Source organism: Dermacentor andersoni, chromosome 2, assembly GCF_023375885.2.
Source record: "Dermacentor andersoni chromosome 2, qqDerAnde1_hic_scaffold, whole genome shotgun sequence".
Taxonomy (NCBI): Eukaryota; Metazoa; Arthropoda; class Arachnida; order Ixodida; family Ixodidae; genus Dermacentor; species Dermacentor andersoni.
Window position 1 is genome coordinate 219256142 of NC_092815.1, and position 27190 is coordinate 219283331.

General features: G+C 49.5%; 1 protein-coding gene across 1 annotated transcript in view; it reads left to right on the forward strand.

The window, feature by feature from the left end:
* Positions 1 to 27190, forward strand: part of LOC126540004 (acidic mammalian chitinase-like) — a 315282-nt gene that overhangs the window by 116564 nt on the left and 171528 nt on the right. Inside the window, exon 6 of the mRNA XM_072286221.1 lies at positions 21113 to 21222. Coding sequence (XP_072142322.1) covers positions 21113 to 21222 — 110 coding nt within the window. The remainder of the gene's footprint in view (positions 1 to 21112; positions 21223 to 27190) is intronic.

Here is a 27190-nt window from a genome sequence, read left to right on the forward strand (position 1 = left end):
CGCTGGACACCTCGGATTTTCCCGGACACTATCGAGGATACCAGAAAAGTATTATTGGCCGCGCCTGACCGCCAACGTCGCCCGTTATGTCAGAACATGCCGAGACTGTCAGCGACGCAAGACACCGCCGACAAGGCCAGCCGGATTGCTACAGCCAATCGAGCCTCCTTGCCGACCATTCCAGCAGATCGGGATGGAATTGCTGGCACCCTTTCCGACGTCAACAACCGGAAATAAGTGGATCGTCGTGGCGACGCACTACCTCACCCGCTTCGCACTGCCGAAAGGTAGCACTGCCGAAAGGTAGCGCAACCGAAGTGGCGAAATTCTTTGTCGAAAACATCCTGCTGCGACATGGCCCCCCAGAAGTCCTCATCACCGACAGAGGAACGGCCTTTACAGTGGAGCTCACCCAGGCCATTCTGAAATACAGTCAGACAAGGCACAGGAGGACCACGGCCTACCACCCGCAGACGAATGGTCTTACGGAGCGGCTGAATAAGACCCTCGCCGACATGCTAGCGATGTACGTCGACGTCAAACACAAGACCTGGGATGCCGTCCTGCCGTACGTAACATTCGCTTACAACACGGCGGTGCAAGAAACAACACAGATCACGCCGTTCAAGCTGGTCTACGGCAGGAACCCGACGACAACGCTCGACGCCATGCTGCCCCACGTCACTGACGAGGAGAACCTTGACGTCGCTACCTATCTCCCGCGCGCCGAAGAAGCCCGACAGCTCGCCCGCCTTCGGATCAAGAACCAGCAGAGGACCGACAGCCGACGCTTCGTCGAGTACCAGCCCGGCGACTGTGTTTGAGTATGGAACCCGATACGCCGACGTGGACTCAGTGAGTAACTACTGCGACGCTATTTCGGACCCTACAAGGTCAGCCGACGTATTGGCGCACTGGACTATGAGGTCGTGCCAGACGGCATTTCGCATTCACAGAGGCGCCGCTCACGATCTGAAGTGGTCCACGTGGTGTGCTTTAAACCCTTTTATGGACGCTGACAAACTTCCTTATTTTGCAGTTTTCTTTGCTACGAGTGGTTCTTTTTTTATTACTTTCGTTTGTTTGCAGCATCGGGTCGATGCTTTTAATGGGGGGGGTAATGACACGTGTACTTATCTTTATCGGGCGACCATGTTTGGCCGCCTAACAAATGTTATCGCACAGCGCGGGACGCGCCTGCATGTATCCGAAGTTTCTGGAAAGTTATCGATGCTTCTATCCACTGTCTGTTGTCGCCGAAGCTTGTGTTATCTGATTTAATCGCGTGACTCGAATGGTGTAGAACTTTGTGGAAGGCATGCGGGTCCCAACGATTAGCCTGCAACATTCGACGACTGCTATATAAAACCCGACGCGCTTGACTTGATCAGATTTTTCGACCATCGCCGACTGTGTTCGTCACTCTCGTTGTGCTATAAGTGTAGCCTGTTTTGAGGGCACGGGTTCGCCCAATAAAATCTAGTTTTGCCTTTCGCAGTATTGCTACTGTTTTCCTAACGTTACCGCCACGTGACAATATCATGCTTTAACTGTCGTGTTTTAAAAGCTCAGTACCAGCTACCGAAGCAAAATGATACAGGATGCCGATTTGGGGTAGATTGGGGCGCATGGCATGTTTTCACGTATTATTCCGATAACAACTATATGGACACTCAAGGCACATTTTGTCATCGTTCTCGCCGCCGACGATGCCTTCGTCTTGATCCGTGTAAAGTCCAAGGGCGGTAACACCGTGACTGTGTGCCGTATGCTGGTACGCTGTATCTGGGACTGAAAGCGGGCGGAAGTGAAAAAACGATCGCGGCTCAATCTCGCACTCGCAAGGGGGGGGGGGGGAGGGGGACCGTGACGGCTTCCGTCGCGCGCATGCCACCGGCAAAGGGGCGAGAGGGTGGGGGTCGTTGTACTTTGGCAATCACTAGCCGCATGCGGTCGCGCGGGCTTTATCTTCAAAGCGATCTGCTTTGGGGACATAGTATGGAGAAAGGGGACACTATTCTGGACATTTCGCCATTTTCTTCGATGCGTGATGTACACGCGACGCGAGTAAGATGGCGCTGATGGCCCAATTTTGCTTTCGTAACGTGACGCCAACTTCACGTTTTGCCTAAGGAACTGAAATGAAGGTACTGAGCGAAAGGTACTCGGTAAAGCAAAACATTTTTCCTCCGCAGTAAAAATAAAGCAGCTAGCTCAAAGCGCATGATTATTCGGTCGGAAACGCTTCTGGCTACCGTCGTCTGCTGCGTACAAGCCTTCGTTTGCTTCATTAGCTAGGACGCGTGTCCCCGGTAAATGGAAGGAGTCATCGTATGGTTGGCGCCAACGCTGTTGTTTCCTTCCTTGAGACAACACACGCGACCTACGAGTGGTGATGCGCGCACGTTATAGGCAACGTTATCGCTATCTCGTGAAACGTGACAGCACGATAGGATAGGATAGGACAACGTTTGTCGCTCTATTTTTCAGAGTTTTTCTTGCGGCTTCAGATGGTGTCTTCCATCTTTTCCAGGGTTGGTTCCCTTAGTTCAGGGCTCCACTGAGGGTAGCTGCCCGGTGAGCACGCCTTAATAGTCCCTGTTGGACTTTCAGGAGGTCGCTGGAGAGCATCCTCTCCCATTGTACTTCACTCGGGTCTTTAATTTTGGTTAGCTCTTCTACTTTCTGAGAGGCCCATGTTATGTGGTATAATGTTCCTTTGTCCCCGCACAATGGACAGACATTTTCATAGAGCTCTGGGTAAATCTTGGTTACTATGTTGAGGTTAGGATATGTTCCTGTTTGAAGTTGTCGCCATGCGACCGCTTCTTCGCTGTTTAGTTGTTTGTGTGGGGGTGGGTATTGTCTATGTAGCCCTCTGTAGTAGTTTAATATTTTTGAATATCACTGAACAACTGACTCGAATTCGCTGCAGACGTCGGTTTTGCTAGGTGCTCGGTTATTTGCGTGTCTTCGAGCTATCCTATCCGCCGTCTTGTTTCCTTCGATGTCAGTGTGCCCGAGAATCCACACTATTGTCACGTGGTAGTGACGGTGAAGAAAGAAGCAATACGGTGGAATACAAAACAAGCTTTTATTGGGCGAACCTGTGCCCACAAAAACAGGCTACACTTATAGCACAACGATAGCGGCGAACACAGTCGGCGATCGTCGAAAATCTGATCAGCGGGTCAAGCGCGTCGGCTTTTATACAGCAGTCATCGAATGTTCCAGACTAATCGTTGGGACCCGCATGCCTTCCACAAAGTTCTACACCATTCGAGTCACGCGATGAAATCAGATAACACAAGCTTCGGCGACAACAGACAGTGGATAGAAGCATCGATAACTTTCCAGAAACTTCGGATACATGCAGGCGCGTCCCGCGCTGTGCGATAACATTTGTTAGGCGGCCAAACATGGTCGCCCGATAAAGATAAGTACACGTGTCATTACCCCCCACATTAAAAGCATCGACCCGATGCTGCAAACAAACGAAAGTAATAAAAAAAGAAGCACTCGTGGCAAAGAAAACAACAGAGTAAGGAAGTTCGTCAGCGTCCATAAAAGGGTTTGAGGCGCACCACGTGGACCACTTCAGATCGTGCGCGGCGTCGCTGTGAATGCGAAATGCCGTCTGGCACGACCTCATAGTCCAGTGCGCCAATACGTCGGATGACCTTGTAGGGTCCGAAATAGCGTCGCAGTAGTTTCTCACTGAGTCCTCGTCGGCGTATCGGGGTCCATACCCAAACACGGTCGCCGGGCTGGTACTCGACGAAGCGTCGTCGGAGGTTGTAGTGTCGGCTGTCGGTCCTCTGCTGGTTCTTGATCCGCAGGCGGGCGAGCTGTCGGGCTTCTTCGGCGCGCTGGAGGAAGGTAGCGACATCAAGGTTCTCCTCGTCAGTGACGTGCGGCAGCATGGCGTCGAGTGTCGTCGTCGGGTTCCTGCCGTAGACCAGCTTGAACGGCGTGATCTGTGTTGTTTCTTGCACCGCCGTGTTGTAAGCGAATGTTACGTACGGCAGGACGGCATCCCAGGTCTTGTGTTCGACGTCGACGTACATCGCTAGTATGTCGGCGAGGGTCTTATTCAGCCGCTCCGTAAGACCATTCGTCTGTGGGTGGTAGGCCGTTGTCCTCCTGTGCCTTGTCTGACTGTATTTCAGAATGGCTTGAGTGAGCTCCGCTGTAAAGGCCGTTCCTCTGTCGGTGATGAGGACTTCTGGGGCGCCATGTCGCAGCAGGATGTTTTCGACAAAGAATTTCGCCACTTCGGTTGCGCTACCTTTCGGCAGAGCTTTAGTTTCAGCGAAGCGGGTTTGCTAGTCCGTTGCCACGACGATCCACTTATTTCCGGTTGTTGACGTCGGAAAGGGTCCCTGCAAGTCCATCCCGATCTGCTGGAATGGTCGGCAAGGAGGCTCGATTGGCTGTAGTAATCCGGCTGGCCTTGTCGGTGGTGTCTTGCGTCGCTGACAATCTCGACATGTTCTGACATAACGGACGACGTCGGCGGTCAGGTGCGGCCAATAATACTTTTCTTGTATCCTCGATAGTGTCCGAGAAAATCCGAGGTGTCCAGCGGTCGGATCGTCATGCAGGGCGTGCAATACTTCTGGACGAAGTCCTGACGGGACAACAAGATGGTAGTTGGCGCGGACTGGTGAGAAGTTCTTCTTCACGAGTAGATTGTTTTGAAGCGTGAAGGAAGATAATCCGCGCCTAAATTCCCTGGGGAAAACGTCGGTGTGCCCTTCCAAATATTCGACGAGGCCTTTTAGCTCCGGATCTGCCCGTTGCTGTTCAGCGAAGTCTTCCGCGCTTATCATTCCAAGGAAGGCGTCGTCATTCTCGTCGTGTTGCGGCGGCGGGTCAATGCGGTCGCGTGATATGCAATCGGCATCGGAGTGTTTTCGCCCGGGCTTGTAGGTTACAGTGATGTCGTATTCTTGTAGTCTGAGGCTCCACCGCGCCAGTCGTCCTGAAGGATCCTTTATATTCGCTAGCCAACACAACGCGTGATGGTCACTGACGACTTTGAATGGCCTGCCATAAAGATAAGGGCGGAGTTTAGCTGTAGCCCAAACGATGGCGAGGCATTCCTTTTCGGTCGCAGAATAGTTGCCTTCCGCTTTTGACAGCGACCGGCTAGCGTAAGCTATCACCTGTTCGACTCCGTTTCTCCTCTGGACTAGAACGGCACCGAGGCCTAGGCTACTGGCGTCAGTATGGATTTCTGTATCGGCGTACTCGTCGAAGTGCGCAAGTACCGGCGGTGACTGCATGCGTCGTTTGAGTTCTTCAAATGCATCGGCCTGCGGTGTTTCCCACTTGAACTCAACATCACATTTAGTTAGACGGGTCAACGGCTCGGCGATGCGTGAAAATTCCTTGACAAATCGTCTGCAGTAGGCACACATGCCAAGAAATCTACGCACTGCCTTCTTGTCGGTGGGCTGCGGGAACTTCGCGATGGCAGCTGTCGTCTGCGGGTCACGGCGGACTCCAGACTTGCTGATGACGTGGCCTAGGAACAGAAGCTTATCGTAAGCGAAGCGGCACTTTTCTGGTTTCAGAGTGAGCCCTGATGACTTGATGGCCTCTAGTACTGTGGCAAGCCGCCTAAGGTGATCGTCGAAATTTCAGGCGAATACAACGGCGTCATCCAAGTAAACGAGACAGGTCTGCCACTTCAATCCTGCTAATACCGTGTCCATGACGCGCTGGAACGTTGCAGGCGCCGAGCACAGTCCGAATGGCATAACCTTAAACTCGTAGAGGCCGTCTGGGGTGATGAAGGCGGTCTTTTCGCGATCCATTTCGTCGACTTCTATTTGCCAGTAGCCAGACTTGAGGTCCATCGATGAGAAGTATTTAGCATTGCAGAGCCGATCCAATGCGTCGTCTATCCGTGGGAGGGGGTATACGTATTTCTTCGTGATTTTGTTCAATCGACGATAATCGACGCAGAAACGTAGGGTTCCGTCCTTTTTCTTAACTAAAACAACTGGAGACACCCACGGGCTTTTCGACGGCTGGATGATGTCGTCGCGCAGCATTTCGTCGACTTGGTGTCTTATAGCTTCGCGTTCTCGCGTCGAAACTCTGTAAGGGCTCTGGCGGAGTGGTCGAGCGCACTCGTCGGTTATTATGCGATGCTTTGCGACTGGTGTTTGTCGAATCCTCGATGACGTCGAAAAGCAGTCTTTGTATCGTCGAAGCAGACTTCTGAGCTGTTGCTGCTTAATCGCGGGGAGACTTGGATTTATCTCGAAGTCTGGCTCGGGAACGACGGTCGTCGGGGTAGATGCGACAGAATCCGAGAGGACAAACGCATCGCTGGTTTCCTGAATTTCCTCGATGTATGCGATCGTCGTGCCCTTGTTGATGTGCTTGAACTCCTGGCTGAAGTTTGTCAGCAACACCTTTGTGTTTCCTCCGTGCAGTCGAGCGATCCCTCTTCGCTATAAGTGTAGCCTGTTTTTGTGGGCACAGGTTCGCCCAATAAAAGCTAGTTTTGTATTCCACCGTATTGCTTCTTTCTTCACCGTCACTACCACGTGACATCTGGTGGAGGTGCTGGGTAAGTCCGGTCATGAACGGTAATTCTTGCCGTGCAGATTCCAGTTGGCGTAATGAGGTGTCCTCCAGCAGTTCGAATTTGAGGGCCCTCCCATGCAGTCTTAACCTTCTTCAGCTGGGCGGTGATGTGTCCACTTATTACGGAGTAATCGGCCCCTGTGTCGACTAAGGCAGTGACTGCGTGGCCGTCGAGAAGTACGTCGAGGTCGGTGGTTCTTTGTCTGGCGTTGCAGTTGGGTCTTGGCGTCGGATCACGGCTGCGTCGCGTTGAACTGAAGCTGGAACGTCGCGTCGTCAAGCCGTCTTTCGTCGGTGTAGTCTTGGCTTCCTGACTTCGTCGGGACGGCGGCGTGTCGTCATTAGGTCGTCGAGATGGTTTCTTCGTCGTCTTCGTCGGCGGCGGAGGATCTTCGTCAGTTCGACGAAGAGCAACCGCACCTCCATCGGTTGCTGCTTTTAGTTTTCCGGATTTGGGCTCGCTGACCGGCCCCGGGCTGGGCCAGTGTATGGTCGGCGCTGCGGCGAGAGGTAGCGGCCTGGTGATGGCGAACGCGACGGTCGTCGAGTGCTCCACCGAGTAGCGGCGAGGTAGTCGGCGATATCGCGAGGGCGTTCACCTTGCTGCGGGCGCAGAGCGTTGATGGCGAAACCTCTCAGTCCCAAGTCGCGGTATGGGCATCGGCGATACACATGGCCGGCTTCTCCGCAGTGATAGCAGAGCGGGCGGTGGTCGGGGGCTCGCCAAATGTCCGTCTTCCTCGCGTAGGTGCGCTGGGCGACAAGTGGGCGTGCTGGCGGCGGCGGCGGCGGCGGACGACGGAATTGCGTCGTTGCAGGGCCCAGGCGTGGTCGCGGAGGGGGACCTTGACGGCGTGCGACGGCGGCGTATGTCATCGCTTCTGGCTGGGGCTGCGGTAATTGTGGTTGCAGCTCGGGAAATCCAAGCGATCGGTGCACCTCTTCTTTCACAATGTCGGCGGTAGAAGCCACTTGGGGCTGCGACGAAGGCAGGACCTTGCGCAGTTCTTCGCGCACAATGGCCCTGATGGTCTCCTGAAGGTTGTCGGAATCCAGTCCTTGGATGGCGTACTGCGGCGTCAGCCCCTGGCGGTTATATTGCCGGGTGCGCTTCTCCAGAGTTTTCGCGATCATCGATGCCTCTGCAGAAAACTCAGCTACGGTCTTCGGTGGGTTACGAATAAGTCCTGCGAAAAGTTCTTGCTTGACGCCCCGCATCAGGAAGCGGACTTTTTTATCCTCTGACATTTCCGGGTCGGCATGCCGGAAAAGACGGGCCATCTCCTCCGTGAAGATCGCGATCGTCTCGTTTGGCAGCTGCACTCGGGTTTCTAGTAGTGCTTGGGCTCGCTCTTTTCGCACGACGCTTGTAAACGTTTGCAAGAAGCCGCTTCGGAACAGGTCCCACGTCGTTAAGGTGGCTTCTCGATTCTCGAACCAGGTCCTGGCGGCGTCTTCCAGTGTGAAATAGACATGCCGCAGCTTGTCGTCGCTGTCCCAACTGTTAAACGTAGCGACCCTCTCATACGTCTCGAGCCAGGTTTCCGGGTCCTCGAATGTTGATCCGCGGAACGTCGGAGGTTCCCTGGGCTGTTGCAGCACGATGGGGGACGCTGGGGCTGCCAATGGGGTTGCCTTGGCCACAATCTTCTTAGTCTTCTCAGGTAGGAGTCCGTGCTCCGGGGGCAGCTGTTGAAGACGGCGGCTTGCTCGATGCTCCGGGACTACGTTGGCGTTCTCTTTGCGGTCTGGGCTGGGATCACGGCTGGTCGGGGGCGTCCCGTACATGAACGAACTAGCACCGTCACGTGGTAGTGACGGTGAAGAAAGAAGCAATACTGTGGAATACAAAACTAGCTTTTATTGGGCGAACCTGTGCCCACAAAAACAGGCTACACTTATAGCACAACGATAGCGGCGAACACAGTTGGCGATCGTCGAAAATCTGATCAGCGGGTCAAGCGCGTCGGCTTTTATACAGCAGTCATCGAATGTTCCAGACTAATCGTTGGGACCTGCATGCCTTCTACAAAGTTCTACACCATTCGTGTCAAGCGATGAAATCAGATAACACAAGGTTCGGCGACAACAGACAGCGGATAGAAGCATCGATAGCTTTCCAGAAACTTCGGATACATGCAGGCGCGTCCCGCGCTGTGCGATAATATTTGTTAGGCGGCCAAACGTGGTCGCCCGATAAAGAGAAGTACACGTGTCACTATCGTGTTTAATTTGGTTGTGAGTGAATCTTTGACTTAGGATTCTTAGTGCTTTGTGGTTATATAATTCTGCCGTTTAGGTAATTTCGGCCGGCTTCTTATGAGTCTGTTAGTATTGTTAACCATCTGCCAGTGCGGTAGCCCTCCTCGGCCGCTTGAGCAACGGCCACTTCCTCTGCTTCGTTCACTGTACATTCCGGAATCGTTCCACTTGTGATTTCTTCGTAGTTCGAGTTGATTACTGTTGCAACTTTGCTGTGATGGTTTGTTTGCCTGTTTGCCGCAGCATCTACGTATACTGTGTTCTCTCTTGTGGCCAGGGTCTTTTGTATGTATTCAGTCCTTGCCTCTCGGCGTACTTTGTGTAGGTTTCGATCTATGTTTTTGGTATCGGCACCACTTTGAGGGTTCCTCGGTACTCGTCCGGTATTGTTACCTGGCTCTGGATTTCCCTCAGTTTGCTTTTTCCTCCATATTTTTCCAGGAGGCTTCTTCCTGTTGCCGATTGCTGTAGTCTACCGATTTGCGTTATGAATTGCGCTTCCTTGAGTTCATCTAGGCTGTTGTGCAGTCCTAGTGTGAGGAGTTTGTCTGTGGATGTTGTCTGTGGTAGCCGGAGCGCCGTCTTGAGTGCTTTCCTCAGGATCGCGTCCGCTTGCTGGATTTCGCTTTTTATACAGCGTTAGTACGGGAGGCTGTACATGACTCTGCTGACCACTAGGGCTTTGACGAGCTTGAGTGTGTCTGTCTCCTTCATGCCATGTCTTTTTTGTGACACCCTTGTTATCATGCGGGCTACTTGATTTGTTGCTGTTTTCAGCAGGGTTAGGGGTGGGTGCATCTTTGGTTTGACTGCAGCCACATTCCTAGAATCCTGATGAGGGTCTTCTCTGGAATTGGTTGGCCTTCGGGCTGGACGTTGAGCTTGAGGTCGTCGCTCACTGGGACTGTGTAGCTCCCTTTTCTTCACCACACTCTTGGGAGCTCGGACTTCTCGGTTGAGCAGGCGAGGCCTCTAGCCCTGACGTATTCTTCCACGCAGGTTGCTGCCTCCTGTAAACTTGATTTTTCTTCAGGGAGTGAGCACTCCGTTAACCATACCGTGATGTCGTCGGCATATATTGCGTGTTGAATGTTTTCGATTCTTTCTAGTTGTCTTGCTAGTCCGACCATGGCCACGTTGAAGAGGATGGGCGAGATGACCGATCCTTGAGGCGTGATAGGAAGGCCTAGACGTATCCATGTTTCTTTTTAACGCAGTTCAGGTTGTCGAGTTCCGTCATGATGGCTTCGTGGCTCACGTTGTCAAAGGCTCCCTTCACATCTACCGCCTTGATGATGTGTTCTGCTTTGTGGGGGACGTTGCTTAGTACGTCCTCTCTTAGTTGCAGTAGCACGTCTTGCGTTGATAGTTTTGCCCTGAATCCAAACATGCTGTGAGGATACAGCTCTTTGTCTTCCAACGTAGTTTTGGAGCATTTTGGTGAGTACTCTCTCGTATATCTTGCCAAGGCAAGATGTGAGTGAGATGGTTCTTAGGTTTTCCACTTGGAGTCTCTTGCCTGGTTTTGGATTAATAATGACTTCTGCGTGTTTCCACTCCTCGGGCACTGTTTCTGCTGTCCATTGCTCGTTTAGGTAGGATGTTAATCTCTCGATCTGCTCGTCGCCGAGGTTGCGGATGAGCGCGTTGTTTATTTTGTCTGCTCCCGCCGCTGTGTTCTTTGTTGCGCTTCTTATGGCTGCGTAGACTTCTTCCCGCGTTATGGGTCTGTCTTGGTCTTCGTTTTCCTTTCCTTTGTAATGCTCTGTGAAGGCTGCTGGATTGCTGTTTCGAAAGCATTTCTCTATTACTTTTTCGATTAACTCCGTGTCTGTTCCTTTGTATTTGTGAACTAATCGGTATATGGCTTTGCGGTTTTTGGATTTTGTTTTGGTTGGGTAAATGGTTGGGTTGGGTCACTGAAGTGTTGCCAATTCTGTTCAGCTAGCTGCATCGCGTATTCCTCTGCCATCTTCGTGATTTCTGCGATATTTAGCTTGAGTTTTCTGTTGTATTTTTGCTTACTCCACCTTTTCGTGAGCCCTCTCCTCGCTTCCCACAGTTTCAATAGCCTAGAGTCTACCTCTGGGTTCAGCGTTGTTCGCTCAACCTTATTGGTGTATTTTCGCTGTTATTTTAGAGCGTTTGCCCATTCGGTTATCGATTCAATATCTTTAACCGCTTCTTTGCATGCTTTCCTGAAGGCTTTCCAATCTGTAATCCTTGCTTTCTCGATTTGGCGTCTGATTTGGTCTGCCAGGGCGATCTGTGTTTTTAGAACTAAATGGTCGCTTCCTAGGTTTTCCGTTAGGTTTTCCCATTCCGCTTGTTCTTTTTACGTAAGTGAGCAGATGGGCAGCGGATTGGGCGAGTTGGTGTTCCATGGTAACAATAAAATTCAAACAGCGCTAGACGACAGTTGTAAGTTCAGCGCCGTGTTTGTCTCCTCCTCTTTCTGGTCCTGTCGTCTAGCGCTGTTTGAATTTTATTGTTACCACGTAAGTGAGGTCGGGACAAGTGTCGTTGCTCACCCTATTTCGGATTCTAGTTGGGGTGTTTGCATCGATTATGAGATCGCACTCTATGCTGTCCGCTGCGTCGGTTATTGCTCGCCCTTTGTTGTCTGTGGTTTTGTATCTCCAGCTGGTGTCTCGCGCGTTAAAGTCCCCTAGGATGGCTAGTGCGTGCCCTTTGACTAGTTTGTTCGCCCCACTAAAGATCATGACGAATTTTACTTTTCGTTGACCTGGGTGGATGTATACGTTAACTATGAATGTACTTCCTCCCCTTCTTTTCTTTTTTGGGATTATCTCTACTATGGTTTGCTATCTCGGTGTCGCCTATCCTATCATGTGCTATGGCTATTAGTGCCTTGTTTACTAGGATTGCTGTTCTATTCCCTTCTCCTGGATTTTCATAACACGTATATCCCTGTAACACGCGGGCTTTACCCGTCTCTTGTAGGGAGATCACGTGAGGTGGAGTTAATTGCTTATTAACATATTGCTGTAGTAATCCCTGTTTTCTCTAGTGTCCTCTGCAGTTCCACTGCCATATTTATAATTTTTCTTCTTTATTTCCTCGTGTTGTTCTGTCCATGGTTAATTCTGGGTGTCGTCTCTTGCGCTGTAGTTTTCTAGCCTACGTCTTCGATTGCATTTGTCTTTGATTCCTTCCGTAATTTTTTGTTTGCGCATGGTGCGGATCTCGGCACCTTGTAGTAGTAGTTGCTGCCTTGTACCTTTTTCTGCATTTCTGCCACAACTTGAGCTAGGCTGATTTCTGTTGGTTGGTTATTAGGCGGGGGAGATGGCGGCGTCTGCGGCTTGGGAGGGCTACCTGACCAAATTTTCTGTATCTCCTGCATTAGTCTGTTAATTTTCGCGTCCTGTTCCTCTAACTTACGCTTGAGGGCTTCGTTTTCTTCTCTTTGTTTTTCGTGTTCGCTATCCTTAGTGTCTACACCCGAGTGCGGAGACTGGGGAGGGCCTGCTTACCAGCATACCTTCGTGCCGCCGTTGGGTTTCTTCTTCTTCTGTTGGTTCCCTCCTCCCTTGATGGCCGAGGGCGGCAGGGGCGGGTAGGACTGGGATCGGCTCCATAATCCGCTCCGTGAACAGCCTTGGAATCGGCTCCTTGATCTGCTTCGTGATCTGCTCTGTGATCAGCTCCGTTCTCCCTACGAGCTGAACCATCTCGGCTTGCGCCCGCACTTCTTTCCTCTGCTGTTGTGTTGTTGCCGCAGGTGCTGCTTGCCCCATAGCTCGCTGGCTTTCTTCAGTCTGTCTTTGCAGATTCTGGTTCCTGCAGCGTGATCGCCTCCGCCGACCAGACACTTGGTTTGGTATTGGTGGTTCTCCGGTGGGCTCTGTGCTCCTCAGTGCCTACATGCCTTGATATTTGGCGTGGGGCAGACATCCGAGCGGTGGCCTTGTTAGCAGCAGATGTAGCACACTTGCCTCGTCGATCGATACGGATAGCAAGTGAATTCCCCACCGGCGAAAAGTACGTACTTGGGAATGGTGGGGTCGTCGAAGGTGATGACTGCCGTTTCTGATTTTCCTAGCATTCTCGCCGCAAGTACGGTAACTCCTTGAGCACGTACTTTTATTCTTGTCTTGAGCTATTCTGACGAGGTGCCGGCGGTTATTCCGTGGATTACGGCTCGCTTGACATCTTCCGGCATGACTACATACTTGTTGATTTCGTAGGCCTGTCCTCTGAATTGTAGATTCGTCATCCCCAGCATTGCTTTCGCAGCCTCTTCGTGGGAGGTACATGCGATGATGATGTTGGAGCCTGTCCTCAGTATGAGGGTGATGTCGTCCTCTTTAAATTTGTTGTTGCATGCCCCCACGATAGCTCTTCCAACTTCGGTCGTCCTCAGCGCCTTGATCGGTAGTCCGTTCTTCGGACGTATTATAATCTTCGCGTCGTCCTTGGGGAGCGGCGGGAGCGTTTGTCTCGGCTGTCGTTGACCTTTGTTTGCAGCTGCCGATCCAGCTGCGGACGCGCTCACGCCACCTGTTGCCGCGGCGGCAGGCACCATCTTGCTATTGTTCTCCCCACTCGGTTTCAAGATGGCAGCGTTCTGAATTCCGCTCTTCTGAAGTTTCATCTGGCGTTTAGAGTAGTAAATTTGCCAGTTGTCGTCGCAATTTTGCGTACCTGAGGTACTGGGCTGGTCGTGTTGCATGTCGTCGCTCTCGTACTCTCCGTTTACGGTGGCCTCGGCGTCGGAGTAGTCGCTGTAGCGGTCGGCTTCGATTTCTTGAAGTTCGGCTGGCTGAGAAAGGCTGAATATAACCTATAGCGTTGCGCGCGCTAGAGATATCTGCTTGCGCGACGCAAGCGTCGGCGCTGCCATCTCTTGTTCACTTCACAGGTTACTCGCACCGCAAGAGGAAACTCCAAGGCTCCCCCTTACGTACATTCATTTATTGCGAAGCAATACTACTTTAGGTCGCACTTCAGCCCGTTCCGTGGCGAGGCGGTGGTAGGCACCACTGACCTTTAGCGTGACTTCACTGCGTGACGTCACACCACGTGACCTAGAGTGACGTCACACCAGCTGTGTAAAAACGGGGCCCCATCTCACGCCGTCGTGAGGCGAGGCGGTAGCCACCAACGGCGGCCTAACTCCCGCTCCTCTCACTAGGGGCGCTACGGTCGGTGTGACGTCACACCAGCTGTGTAAAAACGGGGCCCCATCTCACGCCGTCGCGAGGCGAGGCGGTAGCCACCAACGGCGGCCTAACTCCCGCTCCTCTCACCAGGGGCGCTACTATTGCTTCGCAATCGTGGAGCAATCGTCGTGGAGCAAAACTCGCTCCACGACGAGAAGGGTTCACGGTTCTCGTACCAGGTACGAGCGCCATCCTACAGACTTAGGTGCGCATTCTTCAGCTTGGTTGCATTGGTCCCCCTAAGAAATGAGCGACGCGCTTGAACTGAACCAACCAGTCTTCGACGTCCTTGAGGAGGGGACCATGGACGACTTGTGGCACTTTCTGTGGCGTATAGTGAGCAGCAGTAATAGTGCCTTCCATACCGTTTTGGTGTGTCGCTGACGTCGTCTCGGGAAGAGGTGCACGCTCTGGGGGCAATCCTTGGATTCATCTGCTGGTGCGGTAAACAGGTGCTGTCACTGCATGTACAGGGCCACGAAGAAGCGGGTGGGATATTGGTTGGGATTATCCTGCGCCTTCAGCAGCATCTCACGTGCTACAGAAGATTATTATGACAAGAACTACTGCACCGGCAGACACGAGTACTAGCCGAGAAGATGGCCGACCCAAAAAGTGATCCTTTCCTTGCCTGAATGCTTTCTCGCGCTCACTGTACCTAGTGACCGGCTGGCATGATAATATTTAAGCTTTCAGTGGTGTCAATAGTGCGAGTTGCACTCATGGGTTATGTGGTGTTACATGCCAAACCACGATTTCATTGTGAGGCACGCCATGGTGACACTGACTCCGGATTAATTCTCACCACCAGGGGATCTTTAACGTGCCCCCAGTGCACGAGAATTGGACGTTCCAGCATATCGCACCTATTGAAGTGTGTCCGGGATTTAATCCGGCGACCTTGGGCTTAACAGCGCAGCACCACGGCCGCTAAGCGTCCGCTGCGGGTTAAAAAGGGTGTTCTGTGCGGCTTGTCGAGGCATGCATCTATTGCGCAAGTTTCAATATCAGTCTTGTGTGGTATAGATTCGATCCTGTGTTCAAACGCGGCCCTTGGTCACTTTTATTATAGTTTATGTAAATATTTATGATACCTTACTTTGTTGATAATGATGAGATTGCAAAGTCACAAATCCCTGTGAAGCTAAAAGGACGAATTTTTGGCAAATCGAGGTACTAACCCCCAATCCCGTGTTGGCCGATTCAGCCTGCTTGCAGCCCCCGTAGACGCAAGCGCAAAAGTTCCCTCCATTCATTGTTCTATTAACTGTATTCTTGAAACATTAAACTCCTAATGTGTTTCTCTGCCCCGTTCGAAGATGGCGCCATCTTGTGAAATGCATTAAGCGTTAGAAGCAAGATATGTACGAGAAAGTGCGTGGAACTCGGCAAGGAAACATCGCTTCAGAAATGTCTCAGCGGGAAAACGAGGGAACAGATCGTATATATGTCTTTGCTGGTATCCTTCATGGAAACCGTATCGTCACTGACTGGTTCTGTAGCTGCATTTGCCTAGTAGGCAATAGTGCTGTTGGGAGCAGCTCCCTTCGGCACTGTCAGCAGTAAGGGGTCCTGTAGTCAAAACTCACTGTCAGTAGTGCGCTACACAGGGTAGTTGCACATGTTCTTAAGTTTTTCATAAATGGATGGGCAGAAAAACGGGCACCTCACTGAGCTTCGTAACGAATTCCCGCCCAACCGACGCCTTCAGGGTAAGAACATCGTTGATCAATGCACACTTACCCATGCTTTACTCGCCAGGCTTGAGGTGCGCCCTATAAGTCTGCCATTGTGCTCGAAATGCACTTCATGTCTAAAGGTCGACCACTTGCATGGGCACTCCCAGAACCGGTGTTTGCAGACTACATTAATCTGCAGGCTGAAGACAGGCAGAACCTCCAAAACTTTGCGACGACATCCGCTGATGACATCGGAAGGCTTGGCCATCAGTTCGATCCTGAGAAGTCCGCTGTTGTCAGCTTTGCAGCGGAAATAGATATCGCTCGGCGACTGCAATTGCTGATGGGTGGCTAACTGCCATGTGCTGCATAATATTGTTATCTGGGAGTGACAATCAACGCGGTGAAGGACATTTCGTAGGACATAAAGGCCGACTGCGACTGACTTCCCAACACGCCCCTGCACATACAGCGCCGACGAAGTGTGTGGGGATTCAGAGAATATATATTGGTGCAAAAACTGTGGAAGTTGATACATGTCTCATGCTTGACGTTTGTAAATGCTATCATACGTCTGTCAGCCCATACCTGTAAGCAGCTTGCGCATCCTTCTTTTGCACCATTTCGCGTGCTCATCCGTCTTTGCATTCTCGTCCTCGTCCTCCAAATGGTAAAACAACGGGGTTGCTTGCATTTCGGCATAAGTTTCTAAGCAGGGCAAATGAAACTGGATCAAAGCTGGTTACACGTGGTGACATCAACTTACTACACACATCACCGACACAGCATGACTTCCTTTTGATTTTGCAGTTAACACTTGCATTAACACTATTAATGAGCCCACTCGTGTGCAGAACACCATTGGGACGTTACTCGGCCTCTTCATTACAAACTACCCCATCTACAGTTCCCTTTAAGGGGTAATTGGCGTACACATAAGTGATCACTTCTCAATATTTCTTATCACTGACCCACATAAACCACGTCGCTCATCCCATAAAGAAGATCAAGTCTCACTTCAGGATATCAATCCGATCTCACGAGAGGAACACCGAAGTGATGTACCGAACATTGACTGGTCGTAAATATACAACATGGTTATTCCTGAATAAGCGTATAACTCCTTTTTACATCTATTAAATCCAGTTACATCAGACATTTTTCAAATAAAACAAGAACGCTCAACAAAAAAATCGGACAACCTTAGATCACAAAGAGACTTCTATCTCTAATAAAACAATAAAGATAGACTGTATAGGAATGTCACGTGTTAGTGACTACAAAGAACACAGTAACAATGCGGTGGAAGCGAAAACTAACTTTAATTGGGCGAACCTGTGCCTGTAAAAAAAGGCTACCCTTAAAGAACGGAGACAGCGGCGAACACAGTCAGCAATTGTCAAAATCTCATCAGCGGGTCAAGCGCGTCAGCTTTTATACATCAGTCGTAGAATGTTCCACAGTAATCGCTGGCACCCGCGTGTCTTCCACAAAGTTCTACACTATTCGCGTCGCGCATACATCCAGTCAGATTACCCAAGGATCGGTGACAAACAGTGGATGGAACCATCGATAACATTCCACAAACTTCCGATACATGCAGGCGCATCCTGCGCTGTGCGATAACATTTGCCAGGCGGTGAAACGTGGTCGCCCGATATAGATATACAAGTACACGTGTCAATATCAATCCGATCTCACTAGAACAATGCCGAAGTAATGTACTGAACACTGAACAATATACAACATGGTTGATCCTGAATAAGTCTATAACTCCTTTTTGTGTCTATTTAAATCCAGTTACATCAGACATTTTTCAAACAAAACAAGAACGCGCCACCAAGAAATCCAAACACCTTGGATGACAAAAAGCCTTCTATCTGAAATAAAACGAAAAAAAAACTGACTGTATCGGAATTTTTTGCGAACGAGAGATGCAAATGACTTCCAAAATTTTAAATCTTTCAGAAACAAATTAACACATATCCTTAAAGAGGCTAAAATAATTATATGCACAATGCATTCAATTGACATATTATTAAACGAAGTAGTTGGAGAAGTATGGGAGAGGCCTTTCTCGTGCAGTGGGCGTAACCAGGATGATGATGATGATGATGACGATGATGATGATGAAACGTAACGATCTCGTCTGGCAAAGGCTAAATGGCGTGCTAGGGAGAGTAAACCGGACTCTGGAGCAGCCTCAAGAAACAATTGTAAATAAATGACACACCAATTTCTGGTTCCTTATTAGAAAATTCGTTTAACGACTACTTTACTTTTCTTATAAACAGCCCTCATCATCCTGCTAGCCTATACGATCTCACACCTAATAATCCTGTCAGTGCATTTTTAATACCTATCAGTGCTCAGGAAGTCTGTAATCCATTCATAACTTCTCGAAACAGTAGAAGCACAGATGTTGATGGCTTGCAAATTCGCTCTATTAAATTTGTCCTAGATATTATCACTCCGTTATTACAGCATATATTTAACCTCGCCTTTTCAAATCGTACATTTCCGAAAGCAATGCGAGTAGCGAAAGTAACTGTTATTTTTAAAGGTGGTGATTAGAGTCTATAATCAAATAACAGGCCAGTATCGATCTTACCGATCTTTTCTAAATGCCTTGAAAAATTAATAACGTTAGAATGGTTTCTTTCTGTGAAAAACATCACATCCTTACCGACGACCAATTTGGCTTCACGGAAGGACGCTCGACGGAAATGGCACTTTTAACCCAAAAAGAATTCATACTTAACTCACACAAACAGAAGTTACTAACACTATTCATTATTCATAGACTTCTCTAAGGCTTGCGATCGAATTAACAATGAAACATTAATAGGAAAGCTCCAAACCTATGGCTTCAGAGGCTTATTTTTATGTATAATAAAGAGCTATCGGGAGTATCAATGTCAAATGGTTGTAATAAGAAACCATACATCAAATCTTAAATCAGTAACAAGTGGGGTGCCTCAGGCGAGCATTCTTGGGCCGCTATTATTTGATATTTATATTAACGACATAACAAATGTTGCTTCAGCGGCCAAATATACTGTCTATGCCGACAATACCACATTATTATTCAGGTCTGCCAGCTGTATTGAACTTGTGACCAGGGCGAACTCAGCCCAAGATAGATAGATAGATGGTGTCGAGTAAACTCATTAACTATTAACGCGACAAAACGAAAGCCTTTCTATTTCAACCGAAAAATACTAGGGCTAATATTATTGACCGCATAGTTTGAGGCAACTCGCATGTTGATATGATCTCCTCGGTTAAATGCCTTGGCGTCATTTTTGACGAACATTTAACCTGGAATAAACATTTCGACATGCTCAGCGGTAAACTTGCAGGCGACGTGGGTGCCCTTGCAAAGGTACGCTTTTCTCTGCCCACTTCCGTCAAGCTATCAGTCTATAACTCTCTCTTTTTTTCATACATAAAATACTGTCACCTTGTGTGGGGCAGCATTACAGAGTGCTAAGCTTTTTCTACTCCAAAAAAGGGCTGTGAGTGCGATTAGAAACTCAGCCTATGACGAAGACACTGAACCACTTTTTAAGAAACTTCAAGTTTCTCCTATAAACTTATTATTCAATGAATTACACTTGCAACGGTACCTTACGAAAAAAGAAGCAAGGAAGTCACTTTATTGAAAACCTATCCAACTTATCCAAAAGCATAAAAAAATTGAATACTCGTCATAATGCGATTGATTCATACACCAAACACGCATCAATTATGGAATACAACTAGTTTCTTACTCATTAACGTCCTTGTTAACTTCGTTTTTGATTACTCACTTCGTTCCTTATGTTTCTGCAACAATCATGACTTTAAATTGTGTTACATTGCTTTGATTACAATCCTTCAATGCGTATATTTAGATTCATGTCTTGTCATAGTTGAAATGCGTCCTAACGACGTCCAATTGGTGTTTGGAATTATTTTTTTTTTGTGTGCAACAACGATGATTGTCCTTGTATCACACTCCTTGAATAACACTTTTTTTTTCTGTCATTGCGTACATTTAGATTCTTGTCTTGCCTTTGTATAATGCTACCTAACAATGTCCGATTGCTGTTGCTAATTTTCGTTTTCCTTTACTTTTCACACAAATATTGAAAGAGGCACAGATCCTTGTCAAGCCAAATTGATTTTGGCTTTTTGCTTGTGCCGCCTACATCATGTACAGATGTGAAATAAATTTGATTTCATTTGATTTGATTTGGTGCTATCATGACAATCCCTCCGTCTCGCAGGTGGGAGTGCTCGTGGGAAGCTGTAGAAAGAGAGACGCTTGCCACCATGAAACCTTCACATTCTATTCGTCTATCCATCTTGTGTACCCTCGAGCTGACCACTTTGTGCATACCGATGTAAACGTTTTGTCCTTTGTTCTACTTCACCTCATCTCTGCCCTCTCTGCTCATCTGACTGGTCAACCCACGGCCGCGCTCGCACGAAACACGCATGGTCAAGCTACAGGCCACTAGGCTAAAGCTACCCCAAGGTCGCAAAATCCTCTTGTAACAGAGAATGTTTGAGTAGCCTGTTTAAAAAACCTTTTGACTCTGCCCACGCTTTTGTCGGCAGCGAAGTTACAGGAAAGCGAATGGAAAGGAATGGTTTTGCGCTGTGCAGCGCTGAACTACTATGCCTTCATATCTGCTTTTCAGTGATATACAATTGTGGCATCCTAATTGAGTACCTGCTTTAGCCTCCCCTTGCTTCTCATGTTCTCAAGCAGAGTAGCAGTTTTATACTGCCTCTTGAAATTTTCTAGATGTATAGATACCGTTTGCTGGTCCATCACACACCTTTGTTACGTTCTTCTAGGTCATTTCAGTTTAAGTTCCTTGGGTGAGTACAGCTGAAGTCTCTAACTTTGAAGGATAAGCTGTCATTGATGACTTCAGAGTACGTAGTGTGTGTTATCCACTGTCTTATTTGTATTGGGGTTTCATCCTTATTAACCTCCTCCTCTGTGAGTATTTGCGAAGGACAAACGTACTGCTGCAGACCTTTTAGAGGTGCGCCTGGTCTCGAAGTCCTGCTTTCTTGCGAGGCCTATGAATGTTGCTTTGACCTTTTCCATATGGATTCTGAAAGGCACGCTAGGGCTTCACTGGTTTAAGTCATCAATCATCAATCTGCAACGTTACTGAAGAGGACAATTTAATGTTACTACAGATTGTCGCTATACCAGGCGCTGACTTTTGCCCTTAATTCTTGCCAACCAATCATCCTGAATACATATCAGAAGCATCCAGTGCGTACAATTTGAGAAATTATATCTGAATGCTTAGCAACATTCTTGAGAAGTATTACCGCGCTTGGTATGTCCACTTTGTTCTTCCTTAACTGCCGCAGGACTTCCGTACATACATGAACGGGACGAAGAAGGACTTCCTGCTGAGTGCCAGTATTTCTGCCGTTCCAGCACTCATGGTATCCGCCTACGATGTGCACGGGCTGGCTAGGTATGTGCTAGCAAAGAAGGCTTTCTTGTTACCTAGTGCTCTGTTGATCACGTGTAATGCTCAATACCTTGTAAAATGACGAGCGATCTCATATTTAAATATTTATTTGACGTATTATTGGGTACATCTACGATTAGACTGCTCCCAAGCAGGGGAGCATCTTACAAGCTCTGATATTGCCAGAGCAATAGGAACACTCCAGAGCACTCACGTCACACACACACACACACACGTGCACACACACACACACACACACACACACACACACACACACACACACACACACACACACACACACACACACATATATATATATATATATATATATATATATATATATATATATATACATACATATATATTGTGAGCACTATTCATACGCTTCGTATTCTCATCTGTACTTACTCATCATCACCGTTTCGGCGCCTGGCGGTGGGGCTCTCACTCGAGAGAATAAAGAGACTGGCTGCCCAAACCTTGTCTCACAAGTGGTGGAGTGTGCTGTCTAGTTTCTTCGTCCTCTCGCTACCGGTCTCTCTCCAGCTTCACCTACGCTACATCCCTGGAGCTCCGCTCGTGTCGCCGCCTCTACCAACTACACTCGACCATGTCCCAAGACCAACAGACCAATACCTTGGACGGTCACCACCCCTCAGAAGGATTCACCGGTGTTTTCTGGGCTTCCAGTTGACGACGTTGAAGACTGGTTAGAGGTATACAGCGCGTGAGTGACTTTAACCACTGGAACGAGTCTGCAAAACTTGCTCACGTTGCCTTCTACCTCACCGGCGTCGCCAAAACTTGGTTTTACAGTCATGACCTCGATTTCGTCTACTAGAGCACCTTCAAACACCACCTACGCCACATTTTCGCGAACTCGTCTGTCCACTCCGATATCGCCAATAGGCTTGCTGAGCGGGTTGAGCACTCGGGCGAGGCGCACACTTCGTATATAGAGGACGTCCTCGCGCTCTGCCGCCGCGTGAACACCTCGATTGCAGAGAGTGACCGTGTACGCCACCTACTGAAGGGTATCGGCACTGTGGCATTCAATGCTCTTGTAGTGCTGAACCCCACTGCCATCGCAGACATCATCAGTACGTGTGAGCGTCTCGATGAGCTTCATATGCTCCGCTTACATCTTGAGACATCAGATTTGAAGGCGTCCAATGACAGCGAGCTACGTGCCATGATCCGCTCCATCGTCCGTGAGGAACTGCACGCCCACGCTTCGTCAATCCCTCCTGAGGTCCGTATGACGGCTCGTGGTGGCGCCCTACGCCATATCGTGAGAAAAGAGATAGCTGCCTTGACCTGCCCGCAAGTCCCGAGCCCGTACCCTATTCCTACGCCAACTTACGCTCACGTTACCGCTACAGTGCCACCCTCCCAGCAGCCACCACAACAGGCACCTGCACCGCACATTTCCCTGAATCCTGTCACTGCAAGGCCACCACCTCCTCCGTCTTACAACGCATGGAGCCCATCTCGACCAGTTTACTACTATTGTGGCATCCGTGGCAACATTTCAGGTTTTGCCGACGCCGTCAGCAAGATGAAAGGCGTGGCTATGACGGGTTTGAAAGGGATGAGTTTGCTGGCCCTGTACCACAACGTCGGCGTTCTTACTACGATTATCAACGACGTTCCCTATCTCCACAGGACTACAACGCTGCCGGTTCATTGCGTTTCCCGCGTCGTCGCTCTCCTTCATCGATGCGGCGCTCTTCTTCCCCTCTTCGACCGGCTACTTCGTCCTACGATCACCACCTGGAAACCTAAATGGTGCAGCTTCAGGAGGGAAAGCTGCATCTTTTGGACATCGTGAGACTCCTCCGGAGCATCACGATGTCCAAATGTACTTTTAGTGTGTGTTGAAGCTGTCCGAACCGAAGCCTTGGCTGACACAGGCGCATCGCATTCCGTTATAAGTAGACTTGTGTTCTCGATTGCGAAAAGTGAAGACACCGTATAATGGTCCTCCCCTTCGTTGTGCTAATGCAGTTCTTGTTCAGCCCTCCGGCGTTTGCACTGCGCGTGTTTTCATTGATGGCATACTTCACCACATTCAGTTTGTCGTGCTGTCTTCGTGTACCTACGCGATGATTTCGGGATGGGACTTCTTGTCTTCCGCCTCAGCTTTCATCTCTTGCTGTCCGCGAACTATTGATATGACGGACGCTGAATGCTCGTCCGCTCTCGATGCTCACAGCCTACGTTTCGTCACGTCTACCAACTGTTCCATTCCCGCGGGCCATGAGCATATTATCACACTGACTTCCGACACAATTGTTAATGGGGATGTGTTCCTTGCACCGAGCGGTCGCTGTATTTCTGGTGGGCTTAGCCTTACTCCTAGCCTGGTGCGGTTTCAGGACGGTAGAGCATTCGTCGCTGTTCATAACCCTACTTCTTCGCCAGTTGTGCTCACCCAGGGTACTACTGTGACTTGCCTTACTGACACCGAACCTCTTTCGCTGGTACCGCTTCACACCGAATCACCCCCTTAGTCTACCACAACTGATGATCATACTGCTACCGCTGCTTGAACGGCCGCGATAAATCCAGATCTGACTGCTGCGCAGAAAGAAGACCTTTTGGCACTCCTGCACAAACATAGTTCCTTATTTGACGTTCACTCCAGGCTTCTAGGGCGTACTTCCGTCGCAGTACATCGCATCGAAACCGAACGTGGTTCGATTGTATGCTGCCGCTCGTATCGCGTGTCTTTCGCAGAACGGAAAATCGTTGCGGATAACGTTGATGACATGCTCAAACGAGATATCATTCGGCCATCGTCCAGTTCTTGGCCGTCTCCTGTTGTGTTGGTTCGCAAGAAAGACGGCTCTGTACGTTTTTGCGTCGATTATCGAGCCCTTAATAAGATCACGCGCAAATACGTATATCCGATGCCAAGAATTGACGATGCCATTGACTCCCTCTAGGGTGCAGAATATTTCTCGTCTAGACCTCCGATTCGGGTACTGGCAAATCCCAATGCACGAAGCGGACAAGGGCAAGACAGCCTTTGCAACACCAGATGGACTTTACGAGTTCAACGTCATGCCCTTCGGTTTAAGTAATGCTCCTGCAACAATTGAATGCATGATCGACAGTTTTACGTGGCCTTAAGTGGAAGACCTGTCGGTGCTATTTAGATGACATCGCTGTTTTTTCTACAAACGTTTCGTCGGCACCTTGAGCGTTTGGACGAAGTTTTTTACATGCATTTACAACGCTGGACTCCAACTCAACACAAAGAAATGCCATTTTGCCAGAAAGAACATCAAAGTGTTGGGCCACCTCATCAGCAAACATGGCGTTGGACCAGATCCCGACAAGGTGGCTGCCGTGCTTCGCTTCCCTCGCCCTGAAAATCAAAAACAATTAAGAAGTTTCTCGGGCCTGGCATCTTACTTCCGCCGCTTCATCTATCATTTTGCTGCCATGGCCGCGCCGCTGCACAAGTTGCTGACGTCGGGCATTGCTTTCCCTTGGACAGACGACTGCGAGCTCTCTTTTCAAGCCCGCAAACAAGCATTAACCACAGACCCTGTCCTCTGTCACTTCGATGAGAACGCACCAACTTGTTTGCACACCGACACTAATGGCCATGGGATCGGTGCTGTCCTTTTACAGCGTGATACCACCTCACGAGAGAGAGTTGTTGCCTATGCCAGCCACGCATTAACGGCTGCCGAAAAGAACTACTCGATCACAGAGCAGGAATGTCTCGCAGTAGTTTGAGCGACACAAAAATTTCGACCATATCTTTATGGACGCCACTTCACGGTCATAACAGACCACCACGTCTTATGCTGGTTATCGTCAATGAAACATTTGTCTGGATGCCTTGGTTGCAGGGTGGTCCGCTTACAAGGGTACGATTTTGAAGTAGTTTACAAGTCTAAGAAAAAACATCACGATGTCGACGCTCTCTCTCGCTGCCTCCTGCCACTAATACCTTCGAGTACACCTCTCCATTGCTCGCCACTTGATGATGAGACGAAGTCTCCACTCTCGTTATTACCTCTCGCGGTTACTGGCACGTTATCTTTCAATCGCGTCACTCAGCTCGCCTCGTGTCAACGTTCTGATCCCTACTGCAACAGCATTGCCCAACCCCTGTGTGGAACTACTTCTGCACCAAATGCCAGATTACGTCGACATCTGTGACTGTTTAAGCTCGACCACGATGTGATCAGCTCGACGACGATGTGACCGCTACACTTACAACTGCGACGGACACGGCTGGGTACCTGTCCTTCCACGTTCGCTGCGTACACAAATCCTTGAAGCCTTTCACGACAACCCATCTGCGAACACATCGAGCATTTTTTTAAAGCAACCAGTTAGTGTCGACAGAAACTAACTGGCTGCTTGTTTATAAGTATAGTATTGTTTATAAGTTTGCGGTAGAGTGTACTGAACTATGGTCGAGTGGGCCGAACGGCGCTCTTTCGCTGAGGCGCCGCGTGTGGAAAAATTTTGTGAGGGTGCTGCGAGAGAACTGTAAAGATTGGCTTGAGATTTTGTAGCAAATGGACGTGCTTCTCGGGGCTTCGTGGCGGCGTCGAAATCATGGGTTATTGTGTATGCTTTCAGCTTGTTTCTGTTTTTGATTTGCTGATCTTATTTGCCTTTAAATAGTTATTGCGTGGTTTTATCTTTTCTTGTCTCTCTCGTATTTCCTGTGCGCCGGTGTGTTTAGTGTACATTTCATTTTGCAGGATGGTTAGATCGTCTTCTCGCGCCACGTGCTCCAGCACGTGCAGCCGGGTGGGACGTCTAGTGTTTGTAGCCTTTAAATGGTAACCTGTAGGTGGCAAGACTAAAAGCTATTAGTGGTTTTACTCTGTGCGTTTTGGTAGGAAAGTGAGGGCGTGGCCGCGTGGTTGAGCGTGTGTGAGAGCGTGCCATACCTTTGGTCTCCGAAACTTTGATTGCTTTTGAAACAGTGGTGAAAGTTACTTTGCGGCATTTTGAGGATTTGGATCCTGTGGGTATCGGTTTTTGCTAAAAGGTACGTGCTCTGCAATATAATAGTATTATAGTATTGTAGTATTTGCATCAGAAAAAATTGGAGGACGCTTAAGCTTCGCCTTCAAGAGTGGAACGCGACAGCGTTCCCGTCGACCCGCCAAGGAGTGTAAGACGCGCTACGGCGCAGCGACTACGCGCCCCGCATCGGACGCGGTGAGCGTCGAGCAACGCAGCGTTCGGCGCGACAACGAAATGTGCGCCTGAGCAAGCGACGCACGCCTGAGCCTTAGAAAGAGCTCGTTTCTAAGGCAGCACCGCGTTCACTAGAGGCGCTTTTGTACCGCTTTGAAGCATCGAACTCGTGGCTCAGTGGTCAATAAAGAAAAAAAAAACTCGTGGCTCAGTGGTAACGTCTCCGTCTCACACTCCGGAGACCCTGGTTCGATTCCCACCCATCCCATCTTGCAAGTTGTTTTTTATTCATGAAGTGCCTGCTGGGATTTGTCGCCCACGGCCAACGCCGCCGACACCGACGCCGACGACACCGGCTTTTCTGCGACACGAGCTCCTTGACGCTATCGCGTTAAAAGCCGTAAAATACATGGCAAGAAAGCCGGGAAAGCAGGCAGTGCGCGGGGGGACGGATGAGAATGGTGAGGGGACCGAGTCAATCGGCACACACTGTGATGTCGATGCTAGGCTGAAGAAAATGGAAGCTTTCCAAGGAGAGCTTCTCAAACAGGCTGAAGAGCTCAAAATGAGCTAAATAGGAAGAGTGATGCACGGAAGGTAGCGGAAAACAGACTTCAAGCAGCCAAGAAAAAGCTGAACAAAGCCGCCATTGTGAACGAGAATGGTGACAATGGCACGCAGTCCCGTGACGTGACAGGAGAGGGAGTGCCGCCAAAGTACGTGGAATGCGTGTAACGTGGTGAAAGGTTATCTGGAAAGAGCGGCACCTATGCTGAGGCCGCCACGCGGAAGA